Genomic DNA, 18,479 nt, shown 5'->3' on the forward strand with positions numbered 1-18,479 from the left:
TCAGATACCCTAGGCCAGAGGTTGGCAAACTGCCCATGGACTAAATCTGGTCTACTGCCTATTCCTATTAATAAAGTTTTATTGGAGCACAACCATACCTATTCATTTATATATTGTCTATGATTTCTTTCATGCTATATGGAATTGAGTAGTTGCCACAGAGATCATATGACCTGCAAAGCCAAAATATTTGTATTCTGGCCCTTTACAGAAAAATTTTGCTGACCCCTGCCCTAGGCTTACTCCTGGCCTACCTAATTAGGAGCAAAATCTGTTCTATATACATTAGGAAGATTCATATTCCCAGTAGAAACTGCTAATCAGGGAATAAGATTCCTGTACTTCATTAGGTGCATGTTAAGCCCCTTACTAGTACTCTGAGGTTGAACAAACTAGTGGCATAAGAATATAGTTTTGTTCCCAGAACTAATAACTATAACTCCTGAAGAGTATGGTAAATTGGAAAGTCTAGGTTGATTTTAATCTTATTAAGGAAATATAAGCAATGGGTACTGAATTTTAAGTGTCTTTTCAGTATTGATAAATACAATTTCAGGTAATTATTATATGAATATCTCTATTCTTAGATCATTTTGATACCCACTTTCTTAATTTGTATTCAGATTTTATTAGCTTATATGATGTTCTCTGATAAGATTATTTTCTTAGAGATTTTGAATGACTCACATCCATGATTTATATTCTTTTTTCCTGCTAAGCTGATTTGTCAAACATCAGACTTGTCTGAGATTAATAAACAGGGTAGTTGGATCTGTAAACATTTTTATTTATATTGAAAATGAGAAACGTTTACATGTAAGATAAGAAACTGACCCTTGATACTGATTTAGAAGACCTTTAAGCTTGTTTACTCCTGATGACATATTAGGGTTTTGACATATGGTGTATCAGTAATAATATTTTATACTTGTAAAGGGTAGAATAAAACAGTTTTTACTTTACATTTTTGTTATTAAAAATTAAATTTTTATTTTGACTCATATACTAAATGTAGTTTTTTATAGAACTAAAGAAATACATGTTATATTAATAATTATATATACACATACATATGATATATATATCTTGCTTCATCCTGTAATAAATTGTAGATAATATGGTATATGTAAATTCTGAGTGGGCAGATTCTTGCAACTTAGAATTTCAGCACTGTCTTTAATTTGATCACAAAGTTTTCAAAATATGGAAAGTTATCAGTATTAATGGAAGTGGGTTAAATATATAAAATGAAGTATATTTTTAATGTAAAAACATAGTATAATTTTGGGTTTTCTTTTTGGGAATTTATAACTATCTCTCACCTCCACCCTCACTCCAAATCAAGCCCAACTGGTTCGCTTTATATATGTTCTTTTGTGTATATTCACTGAGACTTTCATTTTTTTAAATTTCTTTTCCTTCTGTTTTATAGAATGATTATCCACCTAGCTGTGGGCGGTCTTTACGAAGGACACAACGCAAACGTCAGCATACTTACCAAACACGATCCAACATAGAGCATAATTCACAAGCATCATGTCAAAATTCAGGTGTACAGGAAGACTCAGATAGCTCCTCAGAGGTTAGATATCTGCTATTATTTACTCAATGTAATTTTTTGTTTCCCAGTTAGTGTCATCACTTTGGGTTTACTTATTTTTTTAAAATTTTTCAACTAGTTTTAATAACATGAGACTATCAATGAGGTCAATATCCGAGACCTTGTAAAATCACAAAGAAGTTAAGGCATATCTGATACCTAGATTCCTTTTCAAACTTTTTTTTTCTATGAAAGGCTGAAAATCGACATATCATGAAAGAAATAGCAATTTGATAAACTTTGGGTTTATTTTTAAGGGTCAATTTAATAGAAAATTATTTTAATGACTTTCTTATGAGTATTATTTATTAATAAGACATTTAATAGGCAAATTTGAGCATTATATTGAATTCCTTTAGATATCTTCTCTTATGTGTACCTAAGATATTATCTTGGTTTAGGGTATCAAACATGCCAGGAAAAGTTTGGCTTTGGGACAGTAAGAAAAGAGAGTGAGAGCAAATCTGCCTAGAAATGGAAAGAAGTGGAATATTAACTGAGATAACTAGTTATACAGTTCCAGAACTTGTTGACTGTGTAATCATAATATACATGTTTTCTGTTATTGTTGACTTTACCAGTCATGGAGATTACTGAGTGATGATTTTTTTCAGACCTACCTTTTTCATGGTAATGAAATAAAGACTATAGCAGTTCTTTTCCTCATATTCCTCTCTTCTCCAGTCCTTTCCTTTTGTTCTCTTAATAACTATAATATTTAAGTGAATGAGTGTTTAATTATACATTGATAATGTATGGTACCCTCATTCTTCTCCCACCATTCACAATTCTTTAACTCTTATCAATGATATCCCTCCTTATCTCCCCCCACCCATGAAAATGTTGATCTGAAAAGAATGATCACGTATTCAAGACTATCATACAGAGTGAAGTAAGTCAGAAAGAGAAAAACAAATATTGTATATTAACACATATGTGGAATCTGAAAAAATCGGTTTAGACAATCTTATTTACAAAGCAGAAATAGAGACAGACGTAGTGAACAAATGTATGGATAACAAGGAGGAAGGGGGGGTGGGATGAATTGGGAGATTGGGATTGACATATAAACACTATTGATATGTATGGAATAGATGGCTAATGAGGACCTACTGTATAGCATGGGGAACTCTACTCAGTGCCCTGTGGTGACCTGGATGGGAAGGAAATCCAGAGGGGAGGGGATGTGTGTGTGTGTGTGGCTGGTTCACTTTGCTGTACAGTAGAGGCTAGCACAACATTGTAAAACAACTATACTCCAATAACAATTAAAAAAAAACAACTATTGCCTCTGAGCCATGGACTTAAAAGAATTAAAACAAAAAGACAATGAATGTAGATGGATTAAAGAGTCCTGTTGCATGAGTGTCACTAAGACAGATAGGCAAGGAGAAATTCAGGGCAACATAGCAATTTAAGATGGTTAAGAAAACTAAAAATACATGAAAAAGAAGAAGAGAGAAGAAAAACGAAGATTACTTGGTACAGATTTTGTTGTTCAAAGGATGTGGTACTTTGACAAGAGTACCAAGACCAAAAGTAGATTGGTGTCTGCCAGGGGCTTGAGGTAGTGGGTAGTGAGGGGTCCTTGCTAATGGGTTTAAGGATTATTTTTGGGGTGATGAAAGTGTTCTAAAATTAGTGGTGATGGTTGAACAGCTCTAAATATACTAAAAACCATTGAACTGTATACTCTGAAGGGGTGAAGTTTATGGTATGTGAGTTCTATCTCAATAAGGCTGTTATTAAAAAAGAAAAAAAATGTTATCTTTTTAATGTAATAATTGTGTTGTAGTTATGTTTTTAAAAAGAATCCTAATCTTAATAAATATTTATAGTGGGAATGCTTTTTTTTCACAATAATCCCTGAGGTATGAGGCAATTGGTAAGGGTATATATACAAGATAGGCAGTGAGTTATTGTCTAAACTGGAGATTGTGTACACAAGGATGTTATCTATTTCCTCTACTTTGGTACGTTTGAGATCTTACATAATAAAAAGATGATTAACTTTTTTATGGAGAGTAATTATATTAACTTGGTAGAGGCATATAGGTATTTTTATCTTTCTTTTGTGTAGGTATTTTTTAAAATAATGACTTTCTATAAGGGAAAAGAATCTGAAAAAGAATATATATATATTCATATAAATTCATATTTTTTTCATGTATATATATATACATATAAAACTGAATCAAGAGGGAGGGGATATACATATACATATAGTTGATTCACTTTGTTGTACAGCAGAAACTAACACAACATTGTAAAGCAACTGTACCCCAATGAAAAACAAAAACCGAATCACTGTGCTGTATATCTGAAGCTAACACAGCATTGTAAATCAACTATACTTCAATTAAAAAAAGAAAACAGTGGTTTTAACAAAATTTAAGAGGGTTATATTTGTGTTTCTTAAGGAGTCTATTGCATCTTTGAAATAAGAAAAGGTGTCTCATATCAGTAAGATAGTAGATGCTAGAAATCTTTAAATACTTGGTAGGCTTAGTTATGAGTTACAAGTATATATAGAAGAATGATTACATACATTTTAACTAGAACTTTTCTTTGGAGGGGGGAATACAAAAAGTGTTATAAGACAGGTAATATATGCTAATTAATAATATGCTAGTTAATAATAACCATATATCTCAATTGCTGGCTCTTTATTGCAGGAAGATGAAACAGTTGGCACAAGTGATGCTTCTATAGAGGATCCTGTTATTGAATGGCAAAGTGAAAGTTCCTCCAGGTAGTTTTAATGGTTTTGATTTGGTCAATATCATTTGACAGTTTTAATGTGAAATTATGTTCTTGTAGGAATTTGGTAAAGGCAGAGTTAAAATAGTATGTTATAGTAGAAAGAGTATTGGGTTGGAAGCCCAGAGACCTGTTGTTTTATCCTAGCTCTACCAATATCTTTTTGCGCATGTCATCATGGGCTTTAATTCCCTAAAATAGTTCCATCTGTAAAATAAGATTCTTTGTAAATCCAAGATTCTACACCTTGGCAGGCTATGTGTATTTATTTCAGGTTTAAAACAACTATATTTAACCATTTCCAGGGATAAGGAACATCTTTATTTAAAGAAGCTTTTGTCATTTGGACAGGAATTTTGAATTTTAAATCCTGTTATGGGAAACTAAGCATTATACTTTATCCAAGAAGCATTTCACTAAAATCACTTAGGTAATGATCAAAATTCTATATTTGATATTTTTTTTAATCTTTGGTTAGAACAAAATCAAACCATGTCATTTATAATGCTGTTTGATTACAAAATGATCATCTTTCAATCATGAGGCAAAACTATTCCTTTTCTGAACTTATGTATTATTTACAGTGATTCATCAAGTGAATATTCTGATTGGACAGCAGATGCTGGAATAAATTTGCAACCTCCAAAAAGGCAAACGAGACAGGCAACACGGAAAATATGCAGCAGCTCTGAGGAGGAGAATTTGAAGTCACTTGAAGAACGGCAAAAGAAACCTAAACAGACTAGAAAGAAGGTTTGTAAGTTTACAGGTTGTTTTTCATTTTTTTTTTTTGGTTTTGGCTTTTTCCTTTGATATTTGAATATTTAACAGTAACACTTCACTTTTATCTAAAAATAATATTCCATCTGAGAATCTAAGTAAAATTGTATAAAAGATGTAAAGATTTTTTAAATTTTTTCTGTTGTCAAAAGTAGAGGCTAGAATATTTTCATTATTATTTTAACATTAAATAAATACATTTTGACAGTTGTTTGTTAAAATGTAGTAGAGTTTTTTAAATAAGCCACTGTAGTATAAAAGGATTATTCTTGTCATGTCACCAGTCATAAATTTCTATATATTTTTGACTTGTAAAATGGAAGGATATGATAAATCATGTAGGGCTTCTTCTATTTCTTTATGTTTTCATTTCATCCCAATGATGTTTTTTTCCCACTATAATTTCATTTGAATGATGTAAAAACTTAATCCACAGAGTTCCTTGAATATTAATTTAAAAATGGATTCTGTATTCATTCTGTAACCTCTTGCTTTAGTAGACAGAATTATCTTTTTGATGGTCATCATTTAATTGGCAAAAAGTTATTGTGTTACTTGTATTTGAATTCCTTTGATATACTAAGGACATGAAGAGTAAAATTTGTGGTTTTTAGATAGTATATAGTGTCATATTATCTGTCAGCCAAAATTGAACAACATATTACTCACTTGTTTGTTTTATTGGTACAAATGTTATGCATAATTAATTGGTAAAAGAAAATGTTTAAAATTTGTATATTTTGTGTTTTATTATAACCTGATGTTTTTAACATTTTCTACCTGCTATTTTTTCTACAACTGTCCATATATTTACAGTTTATATGTTTGTGAACTATATTTTAGAAAGGAGGACTGGTTTCTATGGCAGGTGAGCCCAATGAAGAATGGTTTGCCCCTCAGTGGATCTTGGATACCATACCACGACGTTCCCCGTTTGTCCCACAGATGGGAGACGAGGTAATTGTTTTCTGTTAAATAACGTTTTTCTCTTGGAACCTCAAGAGTACTCACTTTAATATCAGTCTTAGGCCATCCATATTCTCAATTCTATTATAGTTATATGTTCACCATCTTAACTGTGCTGCTCAATTATATATTTATTGTGGACAGTGACTGAATCTTACTAATTTTTGTGTCCTTTGTAGGGCCTGACACAGAGTCTTTAGTATAGTAGATGCTCAATGAACATTGAGATAAATTGATTGGCTTGTGAAGCCATGAAAATAATTGTCTTTATTTTTATCTTAATTGCCACATAGTAGAATTGAGTGGTATTTTGAATCCTAATCAAGTCCTAATACTGTTGTTTTTGCTTTGTTTTTTTGTTTTTGTTTTTTTAAAAGAAGCCCATGCTCAACCTGATAGAAAATATTCTAGAGGATGATCATCACCCCTTTCAATGCTTACAGGAAAGTCATTTCACAAACAAGGCCTTCCTACTGAACCTATGATTGAGTAACAGCCATATTTATGATTGGTCAGTCAAACACTGATTTAAATTCTATACAGTGAAAAATTTTTATTTGATTTTCTTATGAAAATCATGGTAGCATTGTTATATTTTGAGCCCTAGTTGGCTTGTATAGTCTCTGACATATTGACTAATCATTCATTTTTGAATGATTAAATGCTTACCCACAGTTGTCAACTTAAGACCCATAGTAGGAATGTAATATTATCACCGTAATAAAGAAGGAACAAAACCTTGGAAATGGTTCTAAAAGTCTTGGAACCAATAAAAATTTTACCAAACATTTCTATAATTGTCTTCTATAGATATTTTGTACCAGAGGTAGCTACCAAGTAGCCTTACAATTAAACTATTGCTTATTATAATATCTTTTGATATTATTAAAATGGTTCCTTTCCTGTGTGTCTTCTTGTAACTGTCGGACTTTTGAGCAATGCTCGTTTGTGTGGTTATTTTAGTAAAACGTGCTCTGGATGAATGCTGTATGAAAAAAAACTTAGAAGAGCTTTCTTAGGGGTATATCCAAAAATCACTATTTCTTGTATTTATTGCCTTTTTTTATGGAGGCTTAAGAGAAATAATTTTGAATTAATCTTAGAACAGGGGGACTTCCTGGCGGTCCAGTGGTTAAGAATCTGCCTTCCAATGCAAGGAGTGAAGGTTCAATCCCCGGTCAGGGAACTAAGATCCTGCATGCTAAGGGGCAACTAAGCCTGCTTGCCACAGCTACTGAGACCGCATGCCACAACTAGAGAGCCTGTGTCCCGCAACTACAGAGCTCATGTGCTCTGGAGCCTGTGCACCACAACTAGAGAGCCCATGCACTGCAACTAGAGAGACGCCCACATGCCACAGCAAAAGATCCCATGTGCTGCAACTAAGACCCAACACAGCCAAAAACAAACAAACAAACAAATAAATAAATAAATAAATAAGCAAATAAATATTAAAAAAAATCTTAGAACAGAATAAGTATCTGTATACTCTATGATCTGAGACTCCTCTCTATTTTATAGGACCATATTTACCTTTCCCTTTATTTTGTTAAACTTAGTGCATGATTATATGCTTCAAGACTAATGTGTATTAGGTAAAGACAGTTGTTCAGGTAATGGAAAAGGTGTATAAGTGAATCAGACAGTGAAATACGTGAATTAAATAATGTTTTTAAAGAACCCATAAAGGCAGAAACATACTTTTATATAATCAATCTGTTAATGACAGCATTACTTTTTACTTTTAAGTGTTAAGCCTTCATTATTTTGCCTGGAATATCCCTACCCACAGGTCATTGCCTCTCAAAAATGCTCATTTTTCAAGGTTTAACTTAAATGCCAACTTCTTTTGGATGTTATCCCTACTTACCATTTGCTTGCCACTCCTTCTTCCTGTGCTTTCCCATCTAAATTATTTCTCTCTTATGATACATACTACATTCTGCCTTGTATCATACTCATATATCTACATGTCTGTCCATATCCTTGAGGGAAAGGATTTTATTTTGATGTCTTACCATAGCACCCAGGGCCTTGTACATACATATTTGATCAATATTTGTTGAGTACTAGAATAAATATATAATAAAGGATATCTGAATAACATGCTTATCATGTTATTGGTAAGCATGGTAATGACTTTTTTTTACCATTACAGTTGTGTTTATATACTAATATTTAAACCTTTAAAAACATTTTACTTGTATTTTTTTTTTTTTTTTTTTTTTTCTTTTTGCGGTATGCGGGCCTCTCACTGTTGTGGCCTCTCCCGTTGCGGAGCACAGGCTCCGGACGCGCAGGCCCAGCGGCCATGGCTCACGGGCCCAGCCGCTCCGCTGCATATGGGATCCTCCCAGACCGGGGCACGAACCCGTATCCCCTGCATCCGCAGGCGGACTCTCAACCACTGCGCCACCAGGGAGGCCCTTACTTGTATTTTTAACTATTAGAAATTCTGACTTAGTGTTGATTGGTAGAATATGTCAGTGTATTTTTAAAATCTCCATAGTATGGTATTTTTTACGTTACTTTCTTCTATTTATCTCTACCACCCCTTTAAAAGTATTATAGGAAACATAAGGTTTTTTTTTCTTTTTTTAAACATTTTTATTGGAGTATAGTTGATTTACAATGTTGTGTTAGTTTCAGGTGTACAGCAAAGTGAGTCAGTTATACATGTACATATATCCACTCTTTTTTTCTTTTTTGATTCTTTTCCGATATACACCATTACAGAGTACTGAGTAGAGTTCCCTGTGCTATACAGCAGGTTCTTATTAGTTATCTATTTTATATATAGTAGTGTGTATATGTCAATCCCTATCTCCTAATTTATTCCTTCCCCCCTTATTCCCTGATAACCATAAGTTTGTTTTCTACATCTGTGACTCTACTTCTATTTTGTAAATAAGTTCATTTGTACCCCCTTTTTTTTTTAGATTCCACATATAAGTGGTATCATAATGATATTTGTCTTTCTCTTTCTGACTTACTTCATTTAGTATGACAAATCTAGGTCCATCCATGTTGCTGCAAATGGCATTACTTTGTTCTTTTTTACTGCTGAGTAATATTCCATTATATATATGTACCACATCTTCTTTATCCATTCCTCTGTTGAACATTTAGGTTGCTTCCATGTTGCTTCTGGCTATTGTAAATAGTGCTGCAATGGACATTGGATTGCATGAAACCTAATAAGATTTTGACAAATTACTTCTCTGTGCCCTAGTTTACTCAACTGTACAGTGGGGATAAAGGTATCTACCTTATAGGGCTCTGGGAAGGATTAAAGTAAAGGATATTTGTAGGGCACTTAGGATATACCTGAGGCATGCTAGTCTCTCTGTCCTTTGTTATTGTTTTTAATCTTTCAAACACCCCTGCCAGCAGAGTGTCCTCTTCATTTGACAGGTGAGCATGTGGAAGGCCAGAGCCACATGGCCTGTAAGGGTGGAACCAACAGCAGTCAGGTCTCCTGACTTCTTCCCTGTCCCCATGGTTGCCTTTGTGTAATGATTGTGGGGTGTTTGGATTAATAATAAATAAAGGAAGCAGAGTGGGAAAAGCACCTACAAAGTAGGCCTGCTCTTTGGAAGAAGCTACGTATACAAGAAGGGTGGCATTACTTAAATATTCTACTTGCAATCTGATCTTAAACTTCTCAGGTACAGAGTGCACCCAGGGATATTTAGGGAACATTACTGCAAGGCCATTCGCCCTGGCATTGTTCTACCCTGGTGGGCACAGGCTTGGGACAATAAGCTGTATCCAATGTTGGCATTCACTTTGGAAATGTTTGCTGATTGTTTAATCAGATTCAGTATTCTGAGCCTTAAAGGAGGCGAAGATTTTTGTGGTTGGGAGGTGATTTGAACCTGTCAGTATGGTGTGAGGCTGAAAAAAAATTATTGTGGGAAAGAAACTTTTTTAATGAATCAGAATATGGTAGTGAATGCTGTCCTAAAGAGGTGAACAGTTTTATCAAGCATTTGGATTCATTTTCCTTCCATACCATGCTAGTTCTGATATTATTTCTTACAAAAGAAAAATTTTAATCTGTCTAGAAATTACTGTATTTAGTAGCCTGTGGTTAGAAATATATATATATATATATATATATATATAATGTGTAGGCTATTAAAATGTTGATGCTTTAGAATGTCAATTACAGATTGAAATATATTACTTTAAAATATGACCACTTTTGTGTACATTTGTCATTAGTCTATTTCTTCAGAAATTTATGCAGGTTCTAGGGAGAAGAAGGACTGTGTGTGTTTTTATTATGCAATATTTAGCACAGGGCTACATAGGCATGAGTACTGAATGAACATTATTTGATTATAAGTACCTTTATTGTATAATTTTTTTCAAAATTATAATTATTTATACTCTTTGTAAACAGAAGAGGACATTTGTAGGAATATCTTGGGACGTATAGAGGTGTTAAATGGGATGCTGCTGTTTAATACCTCATGTTTTTTGTTTTAGCTTATATATTTTAGGCAAGGACATGAAGCTTATGTACGGGCTGTAAGAAAATCAAAAATATACAGCGTTAACCTACAAAAACAGCCATGGAATAAAATGGATCTCAGGGTAAGTTCACCAAATTAATAAGCTATGCAATTGAAGTATCTTGGGAATTGTTATTAGCCTATAGGCTTATTCTCAGTTTCTGGATATCTCACTGTTGATTGTGCAGCCAGGATAAAGTGATGTACCATACTCTTGTACCGCTGAGTGTTATGGGTCACATCTTATGGTTCCCGAAATTTGTATGCCACCTGTTGTCTTGATTATTTGACCTAATTTCCTTCAAGCTTCAGGTCCTGTAGTGTATACCATTCTATTGATATAATTGGAGCAAAGCAGTAGTTCCATGGCCTGGATATTTTCCACAGCAGCTTTGTACGTTCTCGAAGCTCTATAAACTGTGACTGCATATGTGGACCACAAACACCCTTGAGATTATGGAAGATTTAAGATATAGTAAATATCATAAATTCTAAGAAACTCATGACTTTGTGGTGCTTTATTTATTTCTTTTGATATAGTACCTATGTAGCTACATGTCATTGAATAAAACAGATATGTTTATTTTTTAGAGAAGGATTTTCTCACTGTAAATACATATTCATTCACTCATTCATACTTATGTAAATACAGACAAAGAGACATAGAGATACATACACCATCATTTCTACTTAGGTTTACATTTGTTTTTGTCATTTTGTTTTTTCGACACTGAGAACAAGAGACTAAAGGGCAATTTTATGATAGTTTTCCAGGTAAATGAAGGGTTGTTGTGTAATGATGCTTAAAAGGATGCAAGAGAGAATGTATATATTTATTGAAATAAAGATTTGACACTTATAAAAATTGTATTAAAGTTATAAGGTGCTAAAATTTCTTATCAAGTGAGCTTTACATAATCATCTCCTGGGAAACAGGAATGCTACCATCTGTTCTGAATTAGGTGAAAATTGAGGTTTTTGTTCTTGTTTTGTTTTGTGTTTTTTTTAGAATCAAAGGAATAAATAAACCATATGATTTCCTACTTTAAATTCTAACCCTGTAGTTATAGGATATTTTAGGAGGCAGCATATATGTGGTATAAGAGCCTGGGCTTTGGAATAAGACCTGAATTTCAATCCCAGCTCTGCTATATACTAATGTGTAACTTGAAACAAGTCACTCTACCCATGAGGCTCAGTTTTGTCATCTGTTAAGTGTGACTAATAATGATGTATAAGGATGGTATTATAAAATAATATTGTAGGCACTTATAAATGTAAGTCCTTTTCCCAAACATATACATAACATGTCCATCTGCCTACTTACAAACTGTATTTCTGCTAGAGGAGTGATTCTTTTCTTTTTTCAAATAGAAATATCACTTTTATTGACAAGATAGGGCCACAATGGGCAGCTCCACAGAACACAAATAAGACAGTCCCAAGACAAGAGTGTAAAATTGCAGCAGACAGGTTAATAATCTTTACCCTCATCCTCTCCCTCAGCACTATCTGCTCCAGCCTCCTCATACTCCTTCTTAAGGGCAGCCATGTACTCACGGGCCTCAGAAAACTCTCTTTCCTCCATGCCCTCACCCACATACCAGTGAACAAAGGCAGTCTTGACATACATCAGGTCAAACTTGTGGTCCAGGTGAGCCTTCTTGCCATAGTCGACAGAGAGACATTCCATCAGCAGGGAGGTTAACCCAGAACCAGTTCCCCAACCAAACTGTGGAAAACCAGGAAACCCTGAAGGCCTGTACACTGGTCAGCCAGTGTCCGAGTTTGGTCCAAGACAAGGTCAATGATCTCCTTGCCCATGGTGTAGTGACCTTGGGAATAGTTATTGGCAGCATCTTCCTTGCCTGTGACGATCTGCTCAGGGTGGAAGAGCTGGTGGTAGATGCCAGTGCAAACTTCATCAGTGATTGTGGGTTCCAGGTCTACAAACGCTGCCCTGGGCACATGCTCTGTCTCACTGAAGAAGGTGCTGAAGGAGTCATCTCCTCCCCCAGTGGTCTTGTCACTTGGCATCTGGTCATCAGGCTGGATGCCATGTTCCAGGCAGTAGAGCTCCCAGCAGAAATTGCTGATCTGGACACCAGCCTGGCCAACATGGATGGAGATGCACTCATGCATGACTGAGACTTGTAGGGTTCCGTGGGGCTGGAGGAGGCAAGAAGACGGCCACAAAGATCTCCCACTGGCAGAATATCAAGGAGTTCTTGGGAGAAGTAGTGACAAGAGGAGTGATTCTTAACCAGCAGAGCAATTTTTAACTCCCCAGAGAAAAACCTAGGGAGTTTTTTCAAAATATATATGACTGAGCTTTATCCCAGACATAGGATATTCATAGGAATTCAATTCCATAGTAGTAGGGTTTAGGAACATGAATTTTAAAAAGGTTCCCAAGGGGATTCTGCTGTTTATCGTTGGTTTATAGCCCTGCCCTAAACTACAAATTGCTATTAAGGGGTCAAGAGCCATGTCTTATTACCTTTAACGCTTAGTGGAGTGCCTAGTATCTGGTGGGTATTAGGATAATTTTTATTTATTTATTTATTTTTATTTTTAAAGTTTTATTGGAGTACAGTTGATTTACGATGTTTCAGATAATTTTTAAATTGTTCAAATAATAATGAAATAATATGCAAATGTTAGGCAATTATTTATATAGAAAGTAATAATTTATTGTTATTCACATGAATAGGAACAAGAATTTGTTAAGATTGTAGGAATCAAATATGAGGTTGGACCACCTACACTGTGCTGCTTGAAGCTTGCATTTCTGGACCCCATTTCAGGCAAAATGACTGGAGAATCTTTTTCCATTAAGTGAGTACCTATCTTGGATTGCGTGTGTGTGTGTGTGTGTGTATTTTAATCCCTATCATGTATTCTGCAGAGTACAAGTCTTAATGGGAAGGAAAACATGACAGCACTACAGGCTTTAGAGTTTAAAGACCAAGGTTTAATGTTTAATTCTTGCTTTGTATAACTCTTGCTTTGTTTCTCCACTTAATAGCTCCCTATCTATCTTTCTATCTATCTATATCTCAAGTGAAAAACGTACAATGTGAGAGTTGTGTGTTTCACTTTTATCTGGGGACTTACTTAGGACTATAGTCTAGTAGACAGACTCTCAGATAGCTCTGACAATCTGCTCTCAAGAGGTAGGAGGGAATGAGCCAGTGTATATATGATTTTTGGGGGGCTGGGGAATACATATAGTCAAGCATACATTCTGCTAGTTATTGCAAGTCACAAGGATCAGATATCTCAGTTAATGATTTTATTGCTTTTCTATATATGGGAAGATGGAAGAATCCAGGGTCATTGAAATTCTTCATTACATATGCATCTTAAATATCTAGGGGCCCATATATCCAAAACACAGAATGTTTCATCTTGAATTCCTTTCAGGGTGTGCTGTAGGTCAGCAACTACAGTGGCTAATGACTTGACCCCTGTAGAACTGGAGTGGCAGGCAACATATTTCTGTTTACAGTACACCCCATTGGTCATAAATTCAACCAAGGTTTGGGAAGAATGTCATGACCCATTTGTCCCATGGCATTATGAAGGCTTATTCTTAGGTCAGGCAAGGACTTTGTTGATAGGCCACTCAATGTGCTATTTCTGGATTAGGCTTGGGATCATTAGTTTTACTAGACTCTTATAATCCAGGAAATATTCTCCTTGTTGCTTCTTCCCATATCTAGAGTTGTGCTATTACAATTAATTTTATATGAAACTATGTATGTGATCAATTGCCTCAAGACATTTAAGCATCATTAGTTTTGTTGAAGACCTGGTTACATAACTGGGTAATGTAAGAAACAACTATCTTATAAAATAGGATAAAAATAATATAGCTAGTGATATCGGGCTTCCTTGATGGCACAGTGGTTAAGAATCCACCTGCCAATGCAGGGGACATGGGTTCCAGCTCTGGCCCGGGAAGATCCCACATGCCGTGGAGCAACTAAGCCCGTGTGCCACAACTAATGAGCCCGCACTGTAGAGCCTGTGAGCCACAAGTACTGAGCCTGCCTGCCACAACTACTGAAGCCCACACACCTAGACCCCGTGCTCCACAACAACAGAAGCCACAACAGTGAGAAACCCGCACACCACATTGAAGAGTACCCCTGCTCACCACAAATAGAGAAAGCCCGCATGCTGCAACAAAGAACCAAGGAAGCCAAAAATAAATAAATAATAATAAATAAATAAGTAAGTAAGTAATATAGCTAGTGATATAAATAATGGCATAAGGGAGAGTTGAGGAAGATGGTGGAAGAGCAAGACACGGAGATCACCTTGCTCCCCACAGACACATCAGAAATACATCTACACGTGGAACTGCTCCTATAGAACACCCACTGAATACTGGCAGAAGACCTCAGACACCCCAAAAGGCAAGAAACTGCCCACGTACCTGGGTAGGGCAAAAGAAAAAAGACAAAACAGAGACAAAAGAATACGGATGGGACCTGCACCAGTGAGAGGGAGCTGTGAAGCAGGAAAGGTTTCCACACACTAGGAAGCCCCCTCGTGGGTGGAGACTGCGGGTGGCAGAGGGGGGAAGCTTTGGAGCCAGCCGCAGAGGAGAGCGCAGCAACAGGGGTGTGGAGGGCAAAGCGGAGAGATTCCTGCACAGAGGATCAGTGCCGACCAGCACTCACCAGCCCGAGAGGCTTGTCTGCTCACCCGCCGGGGTGGGCGAGGGCTAGGAGCTGAGGCTCAGGCTTCAGTCGGATCACAGGGAGAGGACTGGTGTTGGCGGTGTGAACACAGCCTGAAGGGATTAGTGCACCACAGCTAGCCAGGAGGGAGTCTGGGCAAAACTCTGGAACTGCCAAAGAGGCAGGAGACATTTTCCTCCCTCTTTGTTTCCTTTTGTGTGAGGAGAAGGGATTAAGAGCGCTGCTTAAAGGAGCTCCAGAGACAGGCGTGAGCCGCAGCTGTCAGTGCAGACCTCACAGACGGACATGAGGTGGTAAGGCTGCTGCTGCCGCCACCAAGAAGCCTGTGTGCAAGCACAGGTCACTATCCACACCTCCCCTCCCGGGAGGATGTGCAGCCTGCTACTGCCTGGGTCCCGAGATCCAGGGACAACTTCCTGGGGAGAACGCACGGCATGCCTCAGGCTGCTGCAACGTCATGCCGGCCTCTGCTGCTGCAGGCTTGCCCCACATCTGTACCCCTCCCTCCCCCTGGCCTGAGTGAGCCAGAGCCCCCAAATCACCTGCTCCTTTAACCCTGTCCTGTCTGAGAGAAGAACAGACGCCCTCAGGCGACCTACATGCAGAGGCGAGTCCACATCCAAAGCTGAAACCAGGAGCTGTGTGAACAAAGAACAGAAAGGAAAATCCCTCCCAGCAGCCGCAGGAGCATCAGATTAAATCTCCACAATCAACTTGATGTACCCAGCATCTGCAGAATACCTGAATAGACAACAAATCATCCAAAATTGATAAGGTGGACTTTGAGAGCAAGATTTATTATTTTTTCCACTTTTCCTCTTTTTGTGAGTGTGTATGTGTATCCTTTTGTGGGAGTTTTTGTCTGTATAGCTTTGCTTTCACCATTTGACCTAGGGTTCTGTCCATTCAGTTGTTTGTTTGTTTGTTTTTTCTTTCTTTCTTTCCTTAATTTTTTTAATAATTATTTTTTATTTTAATAACTTTATTTTATTTTATCTTACTGTATTTTATTTTATTTTATCCTCTTTCTTTCTATTTTTTATCCCTTTTATTCTGAGCCATGTGGATGAAGGCTCTTGGTGCTCCAGCCAGGATTCAGTGCTGTGCCTCTGAGGTGGGAGAGCCAACTTCAGGACACTGGTCCACAAGAGACCTCTGAACTCCACGTAATATCAAATGGTGAAAATCTCCCAGAGATCTCCATCTCAACAACAACACCCAGCTTCACTCAACGACCAGCAAGCTACAGTGCTGGATACCCTATGCCAAACAACTTGCAAGACAGAAACACAACTCCACCCATTAGCAGAGAGGCTGCCTAAAATCATAATAAGGCCACAGACACCCCAAAACAAACCACCGGATGTGGACCTTCCAACAAAAAAGACAAGATCCAGCCTCATCCACCAGAACATAGGCACTAGTCCCCTCCACCAGGAAGCCTGCATAACCCACTAAAACAACCTTAGCAACCGGGAACAGACACCAAAAACAAGGGGACTTACTAAACTGCAGCCTGCAAAAAGGAGACACCACACACAGTAAGATAAGCAAAATGAGAAGACAAAAAAACACACAGCAGATGAAAGAGCAAGGTAAAAACCCACCAGACCTAACAAATGAAGAGGAAATAGGCAGTCTACCTGAAAAAGAATTCAGAATAATGATAGTAAAGATGATCCAAAATCTTGGAAATAGAATAGAGAAAATGCAAGAAACATTTTTCAAGGACCCAGAAGAACTAAAGAGGAAACAAGCAATGATGAACGACACAATAAATGAAATTAAAAATACTCTAGAAGGGATCAATAGCAGAATAACTGAGGCAGAAGAATGGATAAGTGACCTGGAAGATAAAATAGTGGAAATAACTACTGCAGAGCAGAATAAAGAAAAAAGAATGAAAAGACCTGGGGGCAGTTTCAGAGGCCTCTGGGACAACATTAAACAAACCAACATTCGAATTATAGGGGTTCCAGAAGAAGAAGAGAAAAAGAAAGGGACTGAGAAAATATTTGAAGAGATTATAGTTGAAAACTTCCCTAATATGGGAAAGGAAATTGTTAATCAAGTCCAGGAAGCACAGAGAGTCCCATACAGGATAAATCCAAGGAGAAATACGCCAAGACACATATTAATCAAACTATCAAATTTAACTACAAAGAAAACATATTAAAAGCAGCAAGGGAAAAACAACAAGTAACACACAAGGGAATCCCCATAAGGTTAACAGCTGATCTTTCAGAAGAAACTCTGTAAGCCCGAAGGGAGTGGCAGGACATAGAATTAGAAATGAAAAAGGAGAAGTAACAACGGACACTGCAGAAATACAAAGGATCGTGAGAGAGTACTACAAACAACTCTATGCCAAAAAAATGGACAACCTGGAAGAAATGGACAAATTCTTAGAAATGCACAACTGAGATGGAACCAGGAAGAAATAAAAAATGTGAACAGACCAATCACAAGCACTGAAACTGAAACTGTGATTAAAAATCTTCCAACAAACACAAGCCCAGGACCAGATGGCTTTGCAGGCTAATTCTATCAAACATTTAGAAAAAAGCTAACACCTATCCTTCTCAAACTCTTCCAAAATATAGTAGAGGGAGAAACACTCCCAAACTCATTCTACGAGACCACCATCACCCTGATACCAAAACCAGAAAAAGATGTCACAAAGAAAGAAAACTACAGGCCAATATCACTGATGAACATAGATGCAAATATCATCAACAAAATACTAGCAAACAGAATCCAACAGCACATTAAAAGGATCATATACCATGATCAAGTTGTGTTTATTCCAGGAATGCAAAGATTCTTCAATATACGCAAATCAATCAACATGATACACTTTATTAACAATGGAGAAAAGCCATATGATCATCTCAATAGATGCAGAGAAAGCTTTCGACAAAACTCAACACCCATTTATGATACAAAGCCTGGAGAAAGTAGTCATATAGGGAACTTTCCTCAAAATAATGAAGGCCACATACGAAAAACCCACAGCCAACATCGTCCTCGTTAGTGAAAAACTGAAACCTCTTCCAGTAAGATTAGGAACAAGACAAAGTTGCGCACTCTCAACACTCTTATGCAACATAGTTTTGGAAGTTTTAGCCACAGCAATCAGAG

The 18,479-nt window shown here is 36.6% G+C and overlaps 1 protein-coding gene across 2 annotated transcripts in view; it reads left to right on the forward strand.

Moving 5' to 3' along the window:
* BRWD3 (bromodomain and WD repeat domain containing 3) overlaps positions 1–18,479 on the forward strand; it is a 121,453-nt gene that overhangs the window by 74,184 nt on the left and 28,790 nt on the right. For both annotated transcript variants that reach the window (XM_081223299.1, XM_081223300.1), the window contains exons 21-26: positions 1,433–1,582; positions 4,276–4,352; positions 4,945–5,113; positions 5,984–6,097; positions 10,601–10,708; positions 13,340–13,464. In XM_081223299.1, coding sequence (XP_081079425.1) covers positions 1,433–1,582; positions 4,276–4,352; positions 4,945–5,113; positions 5,984–6,097; positions 10,601–10,708; positions 13,340–13,464 — 743 coding nt within the window. The remainder of the gene's footprint in view (positions 1–1,432; positions 1,583–4,275; positions 4,353–4,944; positions 5,114–5,983; positions 6,098–10,600; positions 10,709–13,339; positions 13,465–18,479) is intronic.

Source organism: Mesoplodon bidens, assembly GCF_964165515.1.
Source record: "Mesoplodon bidens genome assembly, chromosome: X".
NCBI classification, from domain to species: domain Eukaryota; kingdom Metazoa; phylum Chordata; class Mammalia; order Artiodactyla; family Ziphiidae; genus Mesoplodon; species Mesoplodon bidens.